The sequence below is a fragment of the Oncorhynchus keta genome, chromosome 25 (assembly GCF_023373465.1).
Source record: "Oncorhynchus keta strain PuntledgeMale-10-30-2019 chromosome 25, Oket_V2, whole genome shotgun sequence".
In the NCBI taxonomy this organism is placed as follows: Eukaryota; Metazoa; Chordata; class Actinopteri; order Salmoniformes; family Salmonidae; genus Oncorhynchus; species Oncorhynchus keta.
This window is the reverse complement of record NC_068445.1, coordinates 31,575,150-31,591,135: the sequence shown is the minus strand read 5'-3', so window position 1 is coordinate 31,591,135 and position 15,986 is coordinate 31,575,150. Positions and strand designations below refer to the sequence as shown.

The window sequence follows — 15,986 nt, the reverse complement described above, 5'->3', positions numbered from 1 at the left end:
ATCAAGTCTCCGTATAAATGCACCTGCACTGTGATAGTCTCAGAGGTCCGTCAAAAGCGCAGAGAGCATCATGAAGAACAAGGAACGCACCAGGCAGGTCCGAGATACTGTTGTGAAGAAGTTTAAAGCCGGATTTGGATACAAAAAGATTTACCAAGCTTTAAACATCCCAAGGAGCACTGTGCAAGCAATAATATTGAAATGGAAGGAGTATCAGACCACTGCAAATCTACCAAGAGCTGGCCGTCCCTCTAAACTTTCAGCTCATACAAGGAGAAGACTGATCAGAGATGCAGCCAAGAGGCCCATGATCACTTTGGATGAACTGCAGAGATCTACAGCTGAGGTGGGAGACTCTGTCCATAGGACAACAATCAGTCGTATATTGCACAAATCTGGCCTTTATGGAAGAGTGGCAAGAAGAAAGCCATTTCTTAAAGATATCCATAAAAAGTGTTGTTTAAAGTTTGCCACAAGCCACCTGGGAGACACACCAAACATGTGGAAGAAGGTGCTCTGGTCAGATGAAACCAAAATTGAACTTTTTGGCAACAATGCAAAACGTTATGTTTGGTGTAAAAGCAACACCCTCATCACCCTGAATACACCATCCCCACTGTCAAACATGGTGGTGGCAGCATCATGGTTTGGGCCTGCTTTTCTTCAGCAGGGACAGGGAAGATGGTTAAAATTGATGGGAAGATGGATGGAGCCAAATACAGGACCATTCTGGAAGAAAACCTGATGGAGTCTGCAAAACACCTGAGACTGGGACGGAGATTTGTCTTCCAACAAGACAATGATCCAAAACATAAAGCAAAATCTACAATGGAATGGTTCAAAAATAAACATATCCAGGTGTTAGAATGGCCAAGTCAAAGTCCAGACCTGAATCCAATCGAGAATCTGTGGAAAGAACTGAAAACTGCTGTTCACAAATGCTCTCCATCCAACCTCACTGAGCTCGAGCTGTTTTGCAAGGAGGAATGGGAAAAATTTCAGTCTCTCGATGTGCAAAACTGATAGAGACATACCCCAAGCGACTTACAGCTGTAATCGCAGCAAAAGGTGGCGCTACAAAGTATTAACTTAAGGGGGCTGAATAATTTTGCACGCCCAATTTTTCAGTTTTTGATTTGTTAAAAAAGTTTGAAATATACAATAAATGTCGTTCCACTTCATGATTGTGTCCCACTTGTTGTTGATTCTTCACAAAAAAAATACATTTTTATATCTTTATGTTTGAAGCCTGAAATGTGGCAAAAGGTCGCAAAGTTCAAGGGGACCGAATACTTTCGCAAGGCACTGTATGCACCTTTTTTTGTCTTATTTCTTGTTTCACAATCAATAATACAAACTGCATCTTCAAAGTGGTAGGCTTGTGAAAATCAATTGATACAACCCTCAAAAAAATAAATTTTAATTCCAGGTTGTAATGCAAGAAAATAGGAAAAATGCTAAGGAAGTTGAATACTTTCACAAGCCACTGTACCAGTTGGCTCAAAGCAGCTACGGTTTGGTAGCTAAAATGCCAATGTATGTCAGTTGCTTAGCACTGGTATGACAGTGGTTGTGTTCATATAAACTGTACAGACTGCTGATAGCACTTCTCATTTCTCACCTCCCTTGATCAGAATAGTAATAGCCTGTACACTTCCTGTGTATGTATAACACCATGGGTCTTTGTACAGGATAGTGTTACATTGTCTCCAGACCCACACAAGGCCAGGGCAATACAGTGTATGGAGAGACTTGGACAGATTAGGTGAGTGCTTGTGTCAGGGTGGATGCCATGGGAGGAAATTGATTTGTGAGAGTGTTGTGAGGGTGTATATCTACAAAGTCTTCAGAATTACTTTCCCAAAGAACGTTCTGGTTCATTTGAAGTTACCTTTTAGTTCATTATCTTATTTCTGATGTATACCATGGTTGTGGACGTCTCTTACAGACATTTGCCTGCCAACTAAAGCTGAAAGGAAACCTTTTTAAGGTCTGTTAGAACAAGTCATTGAGTCACATGTATTAATGTATTTTGTCGTGAATTAAAGGTATGGGTAAAATATGGTTGCATCTGTATCCCAATGGTCTAAAGAGGAATCATATAGTCTCCTCACTGATTGGAAAGTACTGGACAGGCAAAATCAACATCACCTTCGTGGTTTCCTCTGTCCTGTCCTTGGTTTCCAGATCAGTGCAATTAAAGGAGAGGAAGCCATTGAGATAAATGTAATACAGTATGCACTTCCGTATTTATTTGGACAGTGAAGCTAAAATGTCTCATAGGAGGCGACAGTACAGAATGTTACCTTTTAATTGAGGGTATTTTCATGAATTCATACATATCTAATTTATCGTTGAGAAGTGAAAGGACTTTATGTTTCTGCTCCCCCAATTTGAAGAAGTCATCATGAGTACTCAAATTCACTCATAGTGTATTAAAGTAGTCAAAAGTTGAGTATTTGGTGCAATATTCCTAGCATACAATGACTACATCAAGCTTGTGGCTACACACTTGTTGGGATCATTTGCTGTTTGTTTTGGTTGTGTTTCAGATGATTTTGTGCCCAAAAAGAATGGAATGGTGAATAATGTATTGATGATTGTCCGTAATAATGGTAGCATCCACATTAATGTAGAATTGTTCAGAAACATCTATTCTTATTTACAAACAAAGTTACGCCCAAATGACACAATGTATGTCATTCTCTCACCATATTTCTACCCAGGAGGAAAGATCAGACGTCAGGGCTCTTATGGCTCGCTTCAACACAGGAGGAGGCAGCCCCATGGAGGGAGGGGTTCACCCTAAACTGGCATCCCACTCCAGCCTCTCCACTAGTTCCCCTCTCTTAGCCAAGCTAGCTGCCCTGGAGAAGAGCCGATCAGGAGGAGCCCTGACCACCACTAACTCCCCTGCAACTAAGCCTGTGTTTCAGAAGAAATTTGAGACCGCAGCCAGAGAAGATGTAGGAACCTTGTTCCCCAAACCCCAGTCCTTCAAATCCAGGCCTGTGGAGACCATCAGGGACACAGAGTCTTCAGGGCCTGAGTCCTCTTTCACAATACCTCCTCTGAAAAGACCTGTCAACACAGCCTTTCCGGACAACAAGGTCAAACTGGCTCCGGCCTCAGGCTCAGCCAAACCTCCGTGGGTAAAGGACAGTGAGTCAGAAAACACCCCTACACTCCCTAAACTGCCCTTAGCCCTCAAACCAAAGATCTCCATCTCATCACTGCAGTCCAACCTTGACCAAGAGACCCCGAAGGAACATCCAACACCATCCACCCCCAAATTGTGCCCGATCTCCATGTCCAAATTCCTTCCACCCCACACCCAGCAGAACTCCCTCTCTAGACAGGAAAGTGAAGCAAGCCTCCCAACTTTGAACTCTAGCAAATGTATGCCCCCCGAACCTCCTCTCACTCTGAAACCCAACTTCCTGACAGCGCAAGCTGGAGCGAGGGATGAGCTGGTCCCTCATGAAGAGAATGATGATCCCTCTGCCCCTAAGAAGAAACCCCTGCCTAATGTGTTTTCTCTGGGGGACCCTCCTCTGAAACCCAACAGGCCTCCCCATGTTACCTTACAGATGTTTAGGACTGAAGGTGAGATCTCTTCTCATTTCCTCTATGTACACCCAAAATGCATTAAAACCTCATTTTTGGGTCTAGTTGACATGTCACAAGACTCAGTCCTCTTCCTTAAATATGTCATCATGTCTCATAAAGAGAATGACAGACCCAGAGGTAGAAGCTAAGGCACAGATCTAGAATCAGCTTACCCTCCTCAAATTCTAACCTTAACTATTAGGAGAAAACATGCACATCAAGCATGGTTCTATTGCTTTGTTGTTGTGTGACAGGTCCTGAGTTGAGCGCAGCGGGGCCTCCTCCTCCTCTTTCTCCCCACACCAGCAGTTTCCCTGCACCACTGACACCCTCCCTCCTCTCTAACTCCCCTGCAGCTATGTAAGTACAATACTTTGCTTATGAAAATCATCGATTCAAGAAGAAACTCCTTAGCATACAAACATTAACCACCGTAGGCTAACTCACTAGCATACCACACACCCCTTTACCCCCCCATTTGGTCCTCAGTCTTGGTCAGTTGGCTATTTGCGATGTGTAATCCAGTCATCATGTGCTGTTTGCATTAACATTTCTAAAGGCTTTCACAAAAAACCTTCCCAATGAAATGTTGACTGCAATGTAGGCCTACCTGACAGAATGATATAATGCTGATTTGTATCTATGGGGAAGGCATTTGTTTTGCACAATTGAATTAAAGGGCAACGATATCCTCCCCCATAAAAAGTCTCGATTTTTCCCAGACATCAACAGTGGTCTCCTGGTGTGGTTTAAGCATTGTTGTTGACTTACAACATCACATATTTGGCGTTATTTTAAAAAAGTGTGATTTTGAGAGTGAAAACCTGAAAAATCCAATAGGAAAACATAGGATTTTTCCCAAGGGCGCCTTTGCTTCACACAGGACCCACTTTTCCAGGCACAACTACACCACTGCATAGGCTTGATGGACAGACAGCAGTCCATTCACTGAGACATAATAAGCCAGTAGGTCCCAATCATAAGAATACAAAAACACAACCATTTGGTAAGCATTTCCCAATCGAAATGTACAACTATTACTTCCCATTGCAAAAAAAAAATCACGTTTAGCACACAAAGTAACCCCTGATCTAAAGTTTAAATGCAACAATGTGTTAAACACACATATGTTATTTTCAAAGACATGGTTATCAACAGTATGTGAGCTGCAATAAAAAAAACACAGTTCCACCAGATGAGGATCATTTGAAACTTAACTACTAGTTGAAAGTTATTCTTGAGGAGAAGCTAAAAAATGAGCAATAACATCCACTTCGATAACACCCACTGCAGCCGCTGCAAACTAGCTTATAGCGTAAGCTAGCTAGTTAAACCGTGGGAAAACCTTTGACCTGTTGGGTCAATTACAAGTCAATGTGATTGGTTGATTCCACTGTCACTATAAAATGTTGTCCTAATATAGTTGAATGGCAGATGCATTCTATCAAGTTTCAGATGGCCTAGCCAGTGGCTAACTTAGCTAGCTAGAAAAATATTGATTGGATATTTTTTTCTTTTCAGTTTTAACCTTTTCCTTTCTAACAAAAATTAAAGAGACTAAATCAGAACATCATTGAAAATAATAATATAATGATTATTATTTATATTATGCCGTAAATCCTTAGCCTTTCTCTGAAAGCATAGAAGGTCCTCATTGTTCCCTGCTGTGTTTGTGTTAGTAAACATTTGTAGAGCGTCTCTATTTGCCCTCTGCATGCATTTATTTTACCATTCTGAATGTATAAAGAATCCATATGTTCTTCTGAAATACTGGAAATGTTGAACTCTTATTATAGTGACAATTTGACAAAATTACAGTCATGGTCTTGAATTCGTCTCAAAATTTTCTGGTCTCGGTCTTGACTTGATCTCAGAGCTCTTGTCCCCCTCCCAGTCTTCACTCAGTCTCGCTCCCCCTCCGGTCTTGGTCTTGACTTGGACTCGATTCGCTCCGGTGTTGGTCTTGAATCGGTCTTGCTTGAGGTGGTCTGGAACACAACACTGGTTATTCTTAAATTCTGTTTTTTTGTGGCCCCCACCCTCATCAAAGTAGCCCATCCCTGTTCTAAAGTCTTTGGTGTTGTGATAATAACATGAATGACCGTGTGTGTATGTGTATGTGTGTGTCTTTCTAACCATGAATGATGATCAGAATCCAGCCCAACCAGGAGGATAGCTATGACGACATTGGGGTCATGAATCTCCCTTCACCCCTTCCCCCTGGAGGTGCCACTTCCATTCTTACACAACCTCACCTATACGAGCGCTACGTGGCATTGTGAATAATATGTGTAGCTAGACCCTAAATCATTTGGTGGAACAAAGATGATTGTTTCAAATTAAGAAATAAAAATGTGTTTAATACTCAATGTTGTGGATACAAGCTAAGACATAAACAATTATGTCAATAATCAACATAGAACTGAAAATGACTTATATGTTTGTTTGGTTTTCATTACAGGACATCCCAACCTAAAAATTGAGGTATAATATCTGATTTGCCTGATGATGGTAATATGGAGCCTTCGAAACTGTACAACTAGTTACTGCACTGTACATAGCATGCATTTAGACAGGGCACATGATTGGTGTTAAAGTAAGTGTGACACATATAGCTGTAGAAATAACATGCTGGGAGAAAAGAGGAAGTGGTTAAGAGCGATATCTAGACCCTTGCAGTATGTAGCTTCAGTAACCCACTTCTGACTGAACATTTGTTTGAATGTCATTTACATATTTAGATACAGTATGTTTACAGTCCAACTCTCTACAACAAGTTTAATCCGTCTTTGATAACAATAATTTCTGATAGTTTGCAGCTTCACTTTAATGCTTGATTGTAATATTGTATGTCCCATCCTCTAACAGGCAGAGTTGAGTGATGAAGAGATGTATGAAGACTTAGAGGAGAGATGGTGAGAGGAATCTTTATCACATAAAAATAATGAATAGAATGTAAAACGATGTTATATATAATAGTGACACCTCTGTAGTATTATCATCTAAACTCAGCAATAAAAGAAACGCCCTCTCACTGTCAACTGCGTTTATTTTTAGCAAACTTAACATGTGTAAATATGTGTATGAACATAACAAGATTCAACAACTGAGACATAAACTGAACAAGTTCCACATACATGTGACTAACAGAAATGGAATAATGTGTCCCTGAACAAAAGGGGGGTCAAAATCAAAAGTAACAGTCAATATCTGGTGTGGCCACCAGCAGCATTAAGTACTACAGTGCATCTCCTCATGGACTGCACCAGATTTTGCTGTGAGTTGTTACCCCAGTCTTCCACCAAGGCACCTGCAAGATCCCGGACAATTTTCGATCTTTGGATTTTTACGAATTATCTTTGAAAGACAGGGTCCTGAAAAAGGGACGTTTCTTTTTTTGCTAAGTTTATATGTTTGATTCTCAACCCCAGTATAATTATTTATCCAACAATTACTCTCTTTCTCTCTCACGACAGGATTGAACAGGAGGCGAAAGGATTGAAAGAAACCAACGAAGTGAAAGGGCAAGAGAAGAAGAGCGACAAAGAGGAGAAGAAACGACTAGAGCAGGAGAAGAAAATGCAGAAAGCCAGAGAGAAGAAGGAGCAAGAGGCAAAGAAAAAGTACAAGGTAAGCAGGATATGCATATATCTGGAGTTATATCTATTACAGACATGTGTAGTGGAGTAACACCTATCCCTGTTTGTAGCTCTCTGAGCCGATTCAGGTGATTCACAAAGCCAAGGCTCGGGTGGAATGTAAAGGAGGAAAGACTGACCTGCCACTAACACAGGGAGAGACTATAGATATCATACGCATCACTGACAACCCAGAGGGACGTTGGCTGGCCAGGAACAATGAGGGAAACTGTGGGTGTATACACATACAGTAAATACACGCATACATACACATACCACCCTCTCTCTTCCTGTTCTCACTGCCTCCTACAGTACATACATACACATACCACCCTCTCTCTTCCTGTTATCACTGCCTCCTCCTCCTTGCTGTGTTGTAGATGGCTATGTAAGGACTGAGGCAGTAAAGGAGCAGAAGAAAGGACCCCTACCTAACCAGTCTGAGGAAAAGCCTGAGGTTTACGATGATGTAGGGATCCTGGACAATGCCTGCAGGTAAAATAAAAAAATTAACTAAATGTTAAATGTTAGAGCTTTGAAATGTTGTTTACTTTGTTGTCTATGTGATGTGTCATTGTGACCCATTGGTGTCTACGCTTGAATAGTCTAGATTTTTGTTTTTCAGTGGGGTCAAGGTCCAACAAGGTAAGTCTCACATTGATATGATATATAATTGATCAGAACTTATAACAGACCAGTAATATAGAAAATGACAAAAAACAACTAGACTGCAGCATATGCAGTGTTCAAAGCATGGATTGTTACTCAGCCAGTCGCATAGCAATAACAAGCCTTTTGCCATGTCATTGTTTTCTTCTTATGACAGCTGAAGATGGTGATATCTATGATGATGTGGATGGATCCAATCAAAACAGGTATATGCAATTATGTAACTATGTGGTGATTTTGTGTGTATTCTATGCATCGAGCAGTAAATGTAATACAGTGTCTCACTCACGAGGTGTTCCTCATCGTTGCTTAGTATTTGACTGACAACATCTAGTGGTCAGAAGTATTATTGCAAAAGTGATGCTGGAACAGAGCTACATTGACACATAGTTAGATGGTTTTTTATCCCTTCTTTGCTTTACCTTTATGAATGACCCCTGAAACCTTTTGCATGTATAATGTCAATACAGTGAATAACCCAGCTTGATCTTTTTGTTCAATAACTGTTTGATCTTCATTCTCAGATTTCCCCCTCCACTACCTAAAGAGGGAGGTAATGATATGGTCACTTGTTCACTGGGAAAGGGAACAACAGTCTTACCAGTTATTTCCCAGTCAAATGATTTCCCTGTATTCTTTAAATAAAATCACCATTCTATTTAGTGTACTGTGTAATCAAGTTAAAGAAGTGTGTTGCTTCATTTGTCTGTCTTTATGTCCATAGACGAGATTTACGATGACGTGGAGTCTCAGAGCTTCACTGCCCCTCCTCCTCTCAACAGGTGAGAAGAGGGTCACAGAGCCAGAGTTGGGTCAGCTATACTCTTGAATAGTCCGTTCAGCTATACTCTTGAATAGTCCGTTCAGCTATACTCTTGAATAGTCCGTTCAGCTGTACTCTTGAATAGTCCGTTCAGCTATACTCTTGAATAGTCCGTTCAGCTGTACTCTTGAATAGTCCGTTCAGCTATACTCTTGAATAGTCCGTTCAGCTGTACTCTTGAATAGTCCGTTCAGCTATACTCTTGAATAGTCCGTTCAGCTATACTCTTGAATAGTCTGTTCAGCTGTACTCTTGAATAGTCCGTTCAGCTGTACTCTTGAATAGTCCGTTCAGCTGTACTCTTGAATAGTCAGTTCAGCTGTACTCTTGAATAGTCCGTTCAGCTGTACTCTTGAATAGTCCGTTCAGCTGTACTCTTGAATAGTCCGTTCAGCTGTACTCTTGAATAGTCCGTTCAGCTATACTCTTGAATAGTCCGTTCAGCTATACTCTTGAATAGTCCGTTCAGCTGTACTCTTGAATAGTCCGTTCAGCTGTACTCTTGAATAGTCCGTTCAGCTGTACTCTTGAATAGTCAGTTCAGCTATACTCTTGAATAGTCCGTTCAGCTATACTCTTGAATAGTCCGTTCAGCTATACTCTTGAATAGTCCGTTCAGCTGTACTCTTGAATAGTCTGTTCAGCTATACTCTTGAATAGTCCGTTCAGCTGTACTCTTGAATAGTCCGTTCAGCTGTACTCTTGAATAGTCCGTTCAGCTATACTCTTGAATAGTCCGTTCAGCTATACTCTTGAATAGTCCGTTCAGCTGTACTCTTGAATAGTCCGTTCAGCTGTACTCTTGAATAGTCCGTTCAGCTGTACTCTTGAATAGTCAGTTCAGCTATACTCTTGAATAGTCCGTTCAGCTATACTCTTGAATAGTCCGTTCAGCTATACTCTTGAATAGTCCGTTCAGCTGTACTCTTGAATAGTCTGTTCAGCTATACTCTTGAATAGTCCGTTCAGCTGTACTCTTGAATAGTCCGTTCAGCTGTACTCTTGAATAGTCCGTTCAGCTATACTCTTGAATAGTCCGTTCAGCTATACTCTTGAATAGTCCGTTCAGCTGTACTCTTGAATAATCAGTACTCCGTTCAGCTGTACTCTTGAATAGTCCGTTCAGCTGTACTCTTGAATAGTCAGTTCAGCTGTACTCTTGAATAGTCCGTTCAGCTGTACTCTTGAATAGTCCGTTCAGCTATACTCTTGAATAGTCCGTTCAGCTGTACTCTTGAATAGTCCGTTCAGCTGAATACTACTTGAATAGTCCGTTCAGCTATACTCTTGAATAGTCCGTTCAGCTATACTCTTGAATAGTCAGCCGTTCTATACTCTTGAATAGCTGTACTCTTGAATAGTCCGTTCAGCTGTACTCTTGAATAGTCCGTTCAGCTGTACTCTTGAATAGTCCGTTCAGCTATACTCTTGAATAGTCCGTTCAGCTGTACTCTTGAATAGTCCGTTCAGCTATACTCTTGAATAGTCCGTTCAGCTGTACTCTTGAATAGTCCGTTCAGCTATACTCTTGAATAGTCCGTTCAGCTTACTCAGCTTCAGCTGTACTCTTGAATAGTCCGTTCAGCTGTACTCTTGAATAGTCCGTTCAGCTGTACTCTTGAATAGTCCGTTCAGCTCAGCTCTGTACTCTTGAATAGTCCGTTCAGCTATAGTCCGTTCAGCTACTCTTGAATAGTCCATTCAGCTATACTCTTGAATTGTCCGTTCAGCTGTACTCTTGAATAGTCAGTTCAGCTTGAATTTACTACTTGAATAGTCCGTTCAGCTGTACTCTTGAATAGTCCGTTCAGCTGTACTCTTGAATAGTCCGTTCAGCTGTACTCTTCCGTTCAGATAGTCCGTTCAGCTGTACTCTTGAATAGTTCAGCTGTACTCTTGAATTCAGCTATACTCTTGAATAGTCCGTTCAGCTGTACTCTTGAATAGTCCGTTCAGCTGTACTCTTGAATAGTCCGTTCAGCTGTACTCTTGAATAGTCCGTTCAGCTGTACTCTTGAATAGTCCGTTCAGCTATACTCTTGAATAGTCCGTTCAGCTGTACTCTTGAATAGTCCGTTCAGCTGTACTCTTGAATAGTCCGTTCAGCTGTACTCTTGAATAGTCCGTTCAGCTGTACTCTTGAATAGTCCGTTCAGCTGTACTCTTGAATAGTCCGTTCAGCTGTACTCTTGAATAGTCCGTTCAGCTGTACTCTTGAATAGTCCGTTCAGCTGTACACTTGAATAGTCCTTTCAGCTGTACTCTTGAATAGTCCGTTCAGCTGTACTCTTGAATAGTCCGTTCAGCTGTACTCTTGAATAGTCCGTTCAGCTGTACTCTTGAATAGTCCGTTCAGCTGTACTCTTGAATAGTCCGTTCAGCTATACTCTTGAATAGTCCCAGCTATACTCTTAAATAGTCCGTTCAGCTGTACTCTTGAATAGTCCGTTCAGCTGTACTCTTGAATAGTCCGTTCAGCTAGTCCGTTCACTCTTGAATAGTCCGTTCAGCTGTACTCTTGAATAGTCCGTTCAGCTATACTCTTGAATAGTCCGTTCAGCTGTACTCTTGAATAGTCCGTTCAGCTGTACTCTTGAATAGTCCGTTCAGCTATACTCTTGAATAGTCCATTCAGCTGTACTCTTGAATAGTCCGTTCAGCTGTACTCTTGAATAGTCCGTTCAGCTGTACTCTTGAATAGTCCGAATAGTCAGCTATACTCTTGAATAGTCCGTTCAGCTGTACTCTTGAATAGTCCGTTCAGCTATACTCTTGAATAGTCCGTTCAGCTGTACTCTTGAATAGTCCGTTCAGCTGTACTCTTGAATAGTCCGTTCAGCTGTTCAGCTGTACTTGAATAGTCCGTTCAGCTGTACTCTTGAATAGTCCGTTCAGCTATACTCTTGAATAGTCGTTCAGCTGTACTCTTCAGTCCTTCACTACTCTTGAATAGTCCGTTCAGCTGTACTCTTGAATAGTCCGTTCAGCTTCAGCTGTACTCTTGAATAGTCCGTTCAGCTATACTCTTGAATAGTCCGTTCAGCTATACTCTTGAATAGTCCGTTCAGCTGTACTTGAATAGTGAATAGTCCGTTCAGCTATACTCTTGAATAGTCCGTTCGTTCAGCTGTACTCTTGAATAGTCCGTTCAGCTGTACTCTTGGATAGTCCGTTCAGCTGTACTCTTGAATAGTCCGTTCAGCTGTACTCTTGAATAGTCAGTTCAGCTATACTCTTGAATAGTCCGTTCAGCTGTACTCTTGAATAGTCCGTTCAGCTGTACTCTTGAATAGTCCGTTCAGCTGTACTCTTGAATAGTCCGTTCAGCTATACTCTTGAATAGTCCGTTCAGCTGTACTCTTGAATAGTCCGTTCAGCTGTACTCTTGGATAGTCCGTTCAGCTGTACTCTTGAATAGTCAGTTCAGACACAAATGAGCTTGAAATCAATACCTAAGTTAAATCATTTTGTGTTTCTCCATTTCAGTCTCCCTCAGCTGACACCTAAGGGAAAGCAGGAGGTGATGGACCCCAAGAAGAAGAAAAAGTTTGAGAAAGAGGAAAAGGAATTCAGGAAAAAATTCAAGGTAAAATGTCTAATTGTGACAGGAGAAAGCACAATGACATAATTTAGTTGAGCCGGGCACATTACTGTCTCCCGTCTCGTTTCAAACTATCCATATCTGAATAAAGTAGAAAACCTAAATACAATTCAACAACATTTTAAAATCACAGTTATTCCCAGATAACATTCTAAAATATTGATAATCAATGAATGTATCTTTTTTATTTGGTCAGATTTATATTGTACTTACTTACATGATTTGAGTAGTAGTAACTGTGTTGAAATCTTCCACTGTCAGTTTGAAGGGGAGATCCAGGTGTTATATGATGTTACCATAGATCCTACCTTGGACAGTAAGAAATGGGGGAATAAAGACCTACAGTTGAAGCCAGGAGAGGTGATCGATGTCATTGTGAAGCCAACATACGGAAAACTGATTGGCAGGAATAGAGACGGGAAGTGTAAGTTGGCATCAGTTGTTATGGATGAATTATTCACAATCAAACATGAAAATTAATTGCAATCTGTATTCCTCTTTTCTAGTTGGTTATGTGTCCATGGTCAATGTTGCACAGTAAGTTCACAAGTTATTTCTGATTGTTAAAATACGCATGCGCTCACTCAAAATATTCACACGTTCATGCACATGTGTGCACACAAACACATACACAAAACGAATATTTTGACATATTATTTTACTTCAACAGGGATGGTGGAGATGTTTATGACGACATAGGAGAAAGTATGTTTTAAAACCATCCTAGAAATGATCTGGGTCATACTTTATTTGAATAGTCCAGATTTTCCATCTGTATATGATCTACAGATTATCATACGATCAACAAACTTGATAAGAAACTGCTTGCTAAGGTTACGGTTAGGGTTAGGTTAAAAATGAGGGTTGGGGTAATGGTTAAGTGTAGGGTTAGGATATGGGTTAAGGGTTCAATTTAGGGTTAGGATAAAGGTTAGGGTAAGGGTTAGGGTTAGAATAAGGGTTAGGGTTAAATTTAGGTTTAGGATAAGGGTTAAGGTTAGGGTAAGGGTTAAGGCTAGGGTTAGAATAAGGGTTAGGGTTACATTTAGGATTAGGATAAGGGTTAAGGTTAGGGTTAGAAAAAGGGTTAGGGTTAAATTTAGGATTAGGATAAGGGTTAAGGTTAGGGTTAGAATAAGGGTTAGGGTTAAATTTAAGGTTAGGGTAAGCAGTAAGGTTAGGGTTAGAATAAGGGTTAGGGTTAAATTTAGGGTTAAGATAAGGGTTAAGGTTAGGGTAAGGGTTAAGGCTAGGGTTAGGGTTAAATGTAGGATTAGGATAAGGGTTAAGGCTAGGGTTAGAATAAGGGTTAGGGTTAAATTTAGGATTAGGATAAGGGTTAAGGTAAGGGTTAAGGCTAGGGTTAGAATAAGGGTTAGGGTTAAATTTAGGATTAGGATAAGGGTTAAGGTAAGGGGTAAGGCTAGGGTTAGAATAAGGGTTTGGGTTAAATTTAGGATTAGGATAAGGGTTAAGGCTCGGGTTAAGGCTCGGGTTAGAATAAGGGTTAGGGTTACATTTAGGATTAGGATAAGGGTTAAGGTTAGGGTAAGGGTTAAGGTTAGGGTTAGAATAAGGGTTAGGGTTAGGATAAAGGTTAGAGCTAGGGTTAGTAGATAGTTAGTTTAAATGTTACTGATCATCTGTAGATAGTCCATCTGCAGATGCTCTACAGACTATCCAAATAAAGTTGTACAATTATTTGTTACTAACTGTACAACACTTTGTTTAAACAATGACATTGCTGCTTTGAAGATATTAGTTTGCAGACAAGACAGGCCTACTTACAGAAGTAGGCTGATGAAATAATATACAGTTGAAGTCGGAAGTTTACATACACTTAGGTTGGAGTCATTAAAACTTGCTTTTCAACCACAAATGTCTTGTTAACAAACTATAGTTTTGGAAAGTTTGTTAGGACATCTACTTTGTGCATGACACAAATCATTTTCCCAACAATTGTTTACAGACAGATTATTTAACAAATAATTCACTGTATCACAATTCCAGTGGGTCAGAAGTTTACGTACACTAAGTTGACTGTGCCTTTAAACAGCGTGGAAACTTCCAGAAAATTGTGACATGGCTTTAAAAGCTTCTGATAGACTAATTGACATAATTTGAGTCAATTGTAGGTGTACCTGTGGATGTATTTCAAGGCCAACCTTCAAACTCAGTGCCTCTTGTAGACCTCCACAAGTCTGGTTCATCATTGGGGGCAATTTCCAAATGCCTGAAGGTACCACGTTCATCTGTACAAACAATAGTACGCAAGCATAAACACCATGGGACCACACAGCCGTCATACCGCTCAGGAAGGAGACGCGTTCTGTCTCCTAGAGATGAATGTACATTGGTGCGAAAAGTGCAAATCAATCCCAGAACAACATCAAAGGATCTTGTGAAGATGCTGGAGGAAACAGGTACATAAGTATCTATGTCCACAGTAAAACGAGTCCTGTATCGACATAACCTGAAAGTCCGCTCAGCAAGGAAGAAGCCACTGCTTCAAACCGCCATAAAAAGCACAGACTACGGTTTTCTACTGCACATGGGGACAAAGGTTGTACTTTTTGTAGAAATGTCCTCTGGTCTGATGAAACAAAAATGGAACTGTTTGGCCATAATGACCATTGTTATGTTTGGAGGAAAAAGGGGGAGGCTTGCAAGCCGAAGAACAACATCCCAACCGTGAAGCATGGGGGTGGCAGCATCAAGTTGTGGGTCTGCTTTGCTGCAGGAGGGACTGGTGCACTTCACAAAATAGATGGCTTCATGAGCAAGGGAAATTATGTAGATATATTGAAGCAACATCTCAAGACATCAATCAGGAAGTTAAAGCTTGGTCGCAAATGGGTCTCCCAAATGGACAATGACCCCAAGCATACTTCCAAAGTTGTGGCAAAATCACTTAAGGACAACAAAGTCAAGATATTGGAGTGGCCATCACAAAGCCCCGACCTCAATCCTATAGAAAGTTTGTGGGCAGAACTGAAAGTGTGTGCGAGCAAGGAGGCCTACAAACCTGACTCAGTTACACCAGCTCTGTCAGGAGGAATGGGCCAAAATTCACCCAACTTATTGTGGGAAGCTTGTGGAAGGCTACCCAAAATGTTTGACCCAAGTTAAACAATTTAAAGGCAATGCTACCAAATACTAATTGAGTGTATGTAAACTTCTGACCCACTGGGAATGTGATGAAAGAAATAAAAGCTGAAATAAGTCACTCTCTCCTATTATTCTGACATTTCACATTCTTAAAATAAAGTGTTGACTTACCTAAAACAGGGAATTTTTACTGGGATTCAATGTCAGGAATTGTGAAAAACTGAGTTTAAATGTATTTGGCTAAGGTGTATGTAATCTTCTGACTTCAAATGTAGGCCTACATACATTTATTTTTAATTGTATTTGTTTGGAATGCAATGCATTGTTCAAACATGGTTCTACTTGTTTATTTTCTTACAGACTGCATTTATGACAATGACTGAGACTTCTGTGTCAGAATGTACTGAGACAACCAGCACTGAATCTGCAATGCACACCGCAACTGGTCATCTTTATTTTATCTGGTGAAAAAACAGATGACTTAAACTGTTTAATTGATTGTCTTGAAATAACTATAGATAAAAGTGCCTTGACTATA

The 15,986-nt window shown here is 40.6% G+C and overlaps 1 protein-coding gene across 2 annotated transcripts; it reads left to right on the top strand.

Moving 5' to 3' along the window:
- Positions 1–1,606: 1,606 nt before the first annotated feature.
- Positions 1,607–15,986, top strand: LOC118358519 (FYN-binding protein 1-like). Of its 2 annotated transcripts, XM_035736447.2 has the most exons (18): positions 1,607–1,765; positions 2,727–3,606; positions 3,864–3,969; positions 5,762–5,835; positions 6,071–6,093; positions 6,478–6,524; positions 7,086–7,239; positions 7,319–7,478; positions 7,628–7,742; positions 7,873–7,892; positions 8,074–8,122; positions 8,441–8,469; positions 8,641–8,698; positions 12,226–12,325; positions 12,602–12,764; positions 12,847–12,877; positions 13,011–13,045; positions 15,809–15,986. In XM_035736447.2, exons 2-18 carry the CDS (start codon positions 2,754–2,756, stop codon positions 15,829–15,831), a joined length of 2,040 nt encoding a protein of 679 aa, XP_035592340.1. In that variant the 5' UTR covers positions 1,607–1,765; positions 2,727–2,753; the 3' UTR covers positions 15,832–15,986. The 2 variants fall into 2 exon arrangements, with proteins under 2 accessions (XP_035592340.1, XP_035592341.1); XM_035736448.2 differs by lacking the exon at positions 13,011–13,045.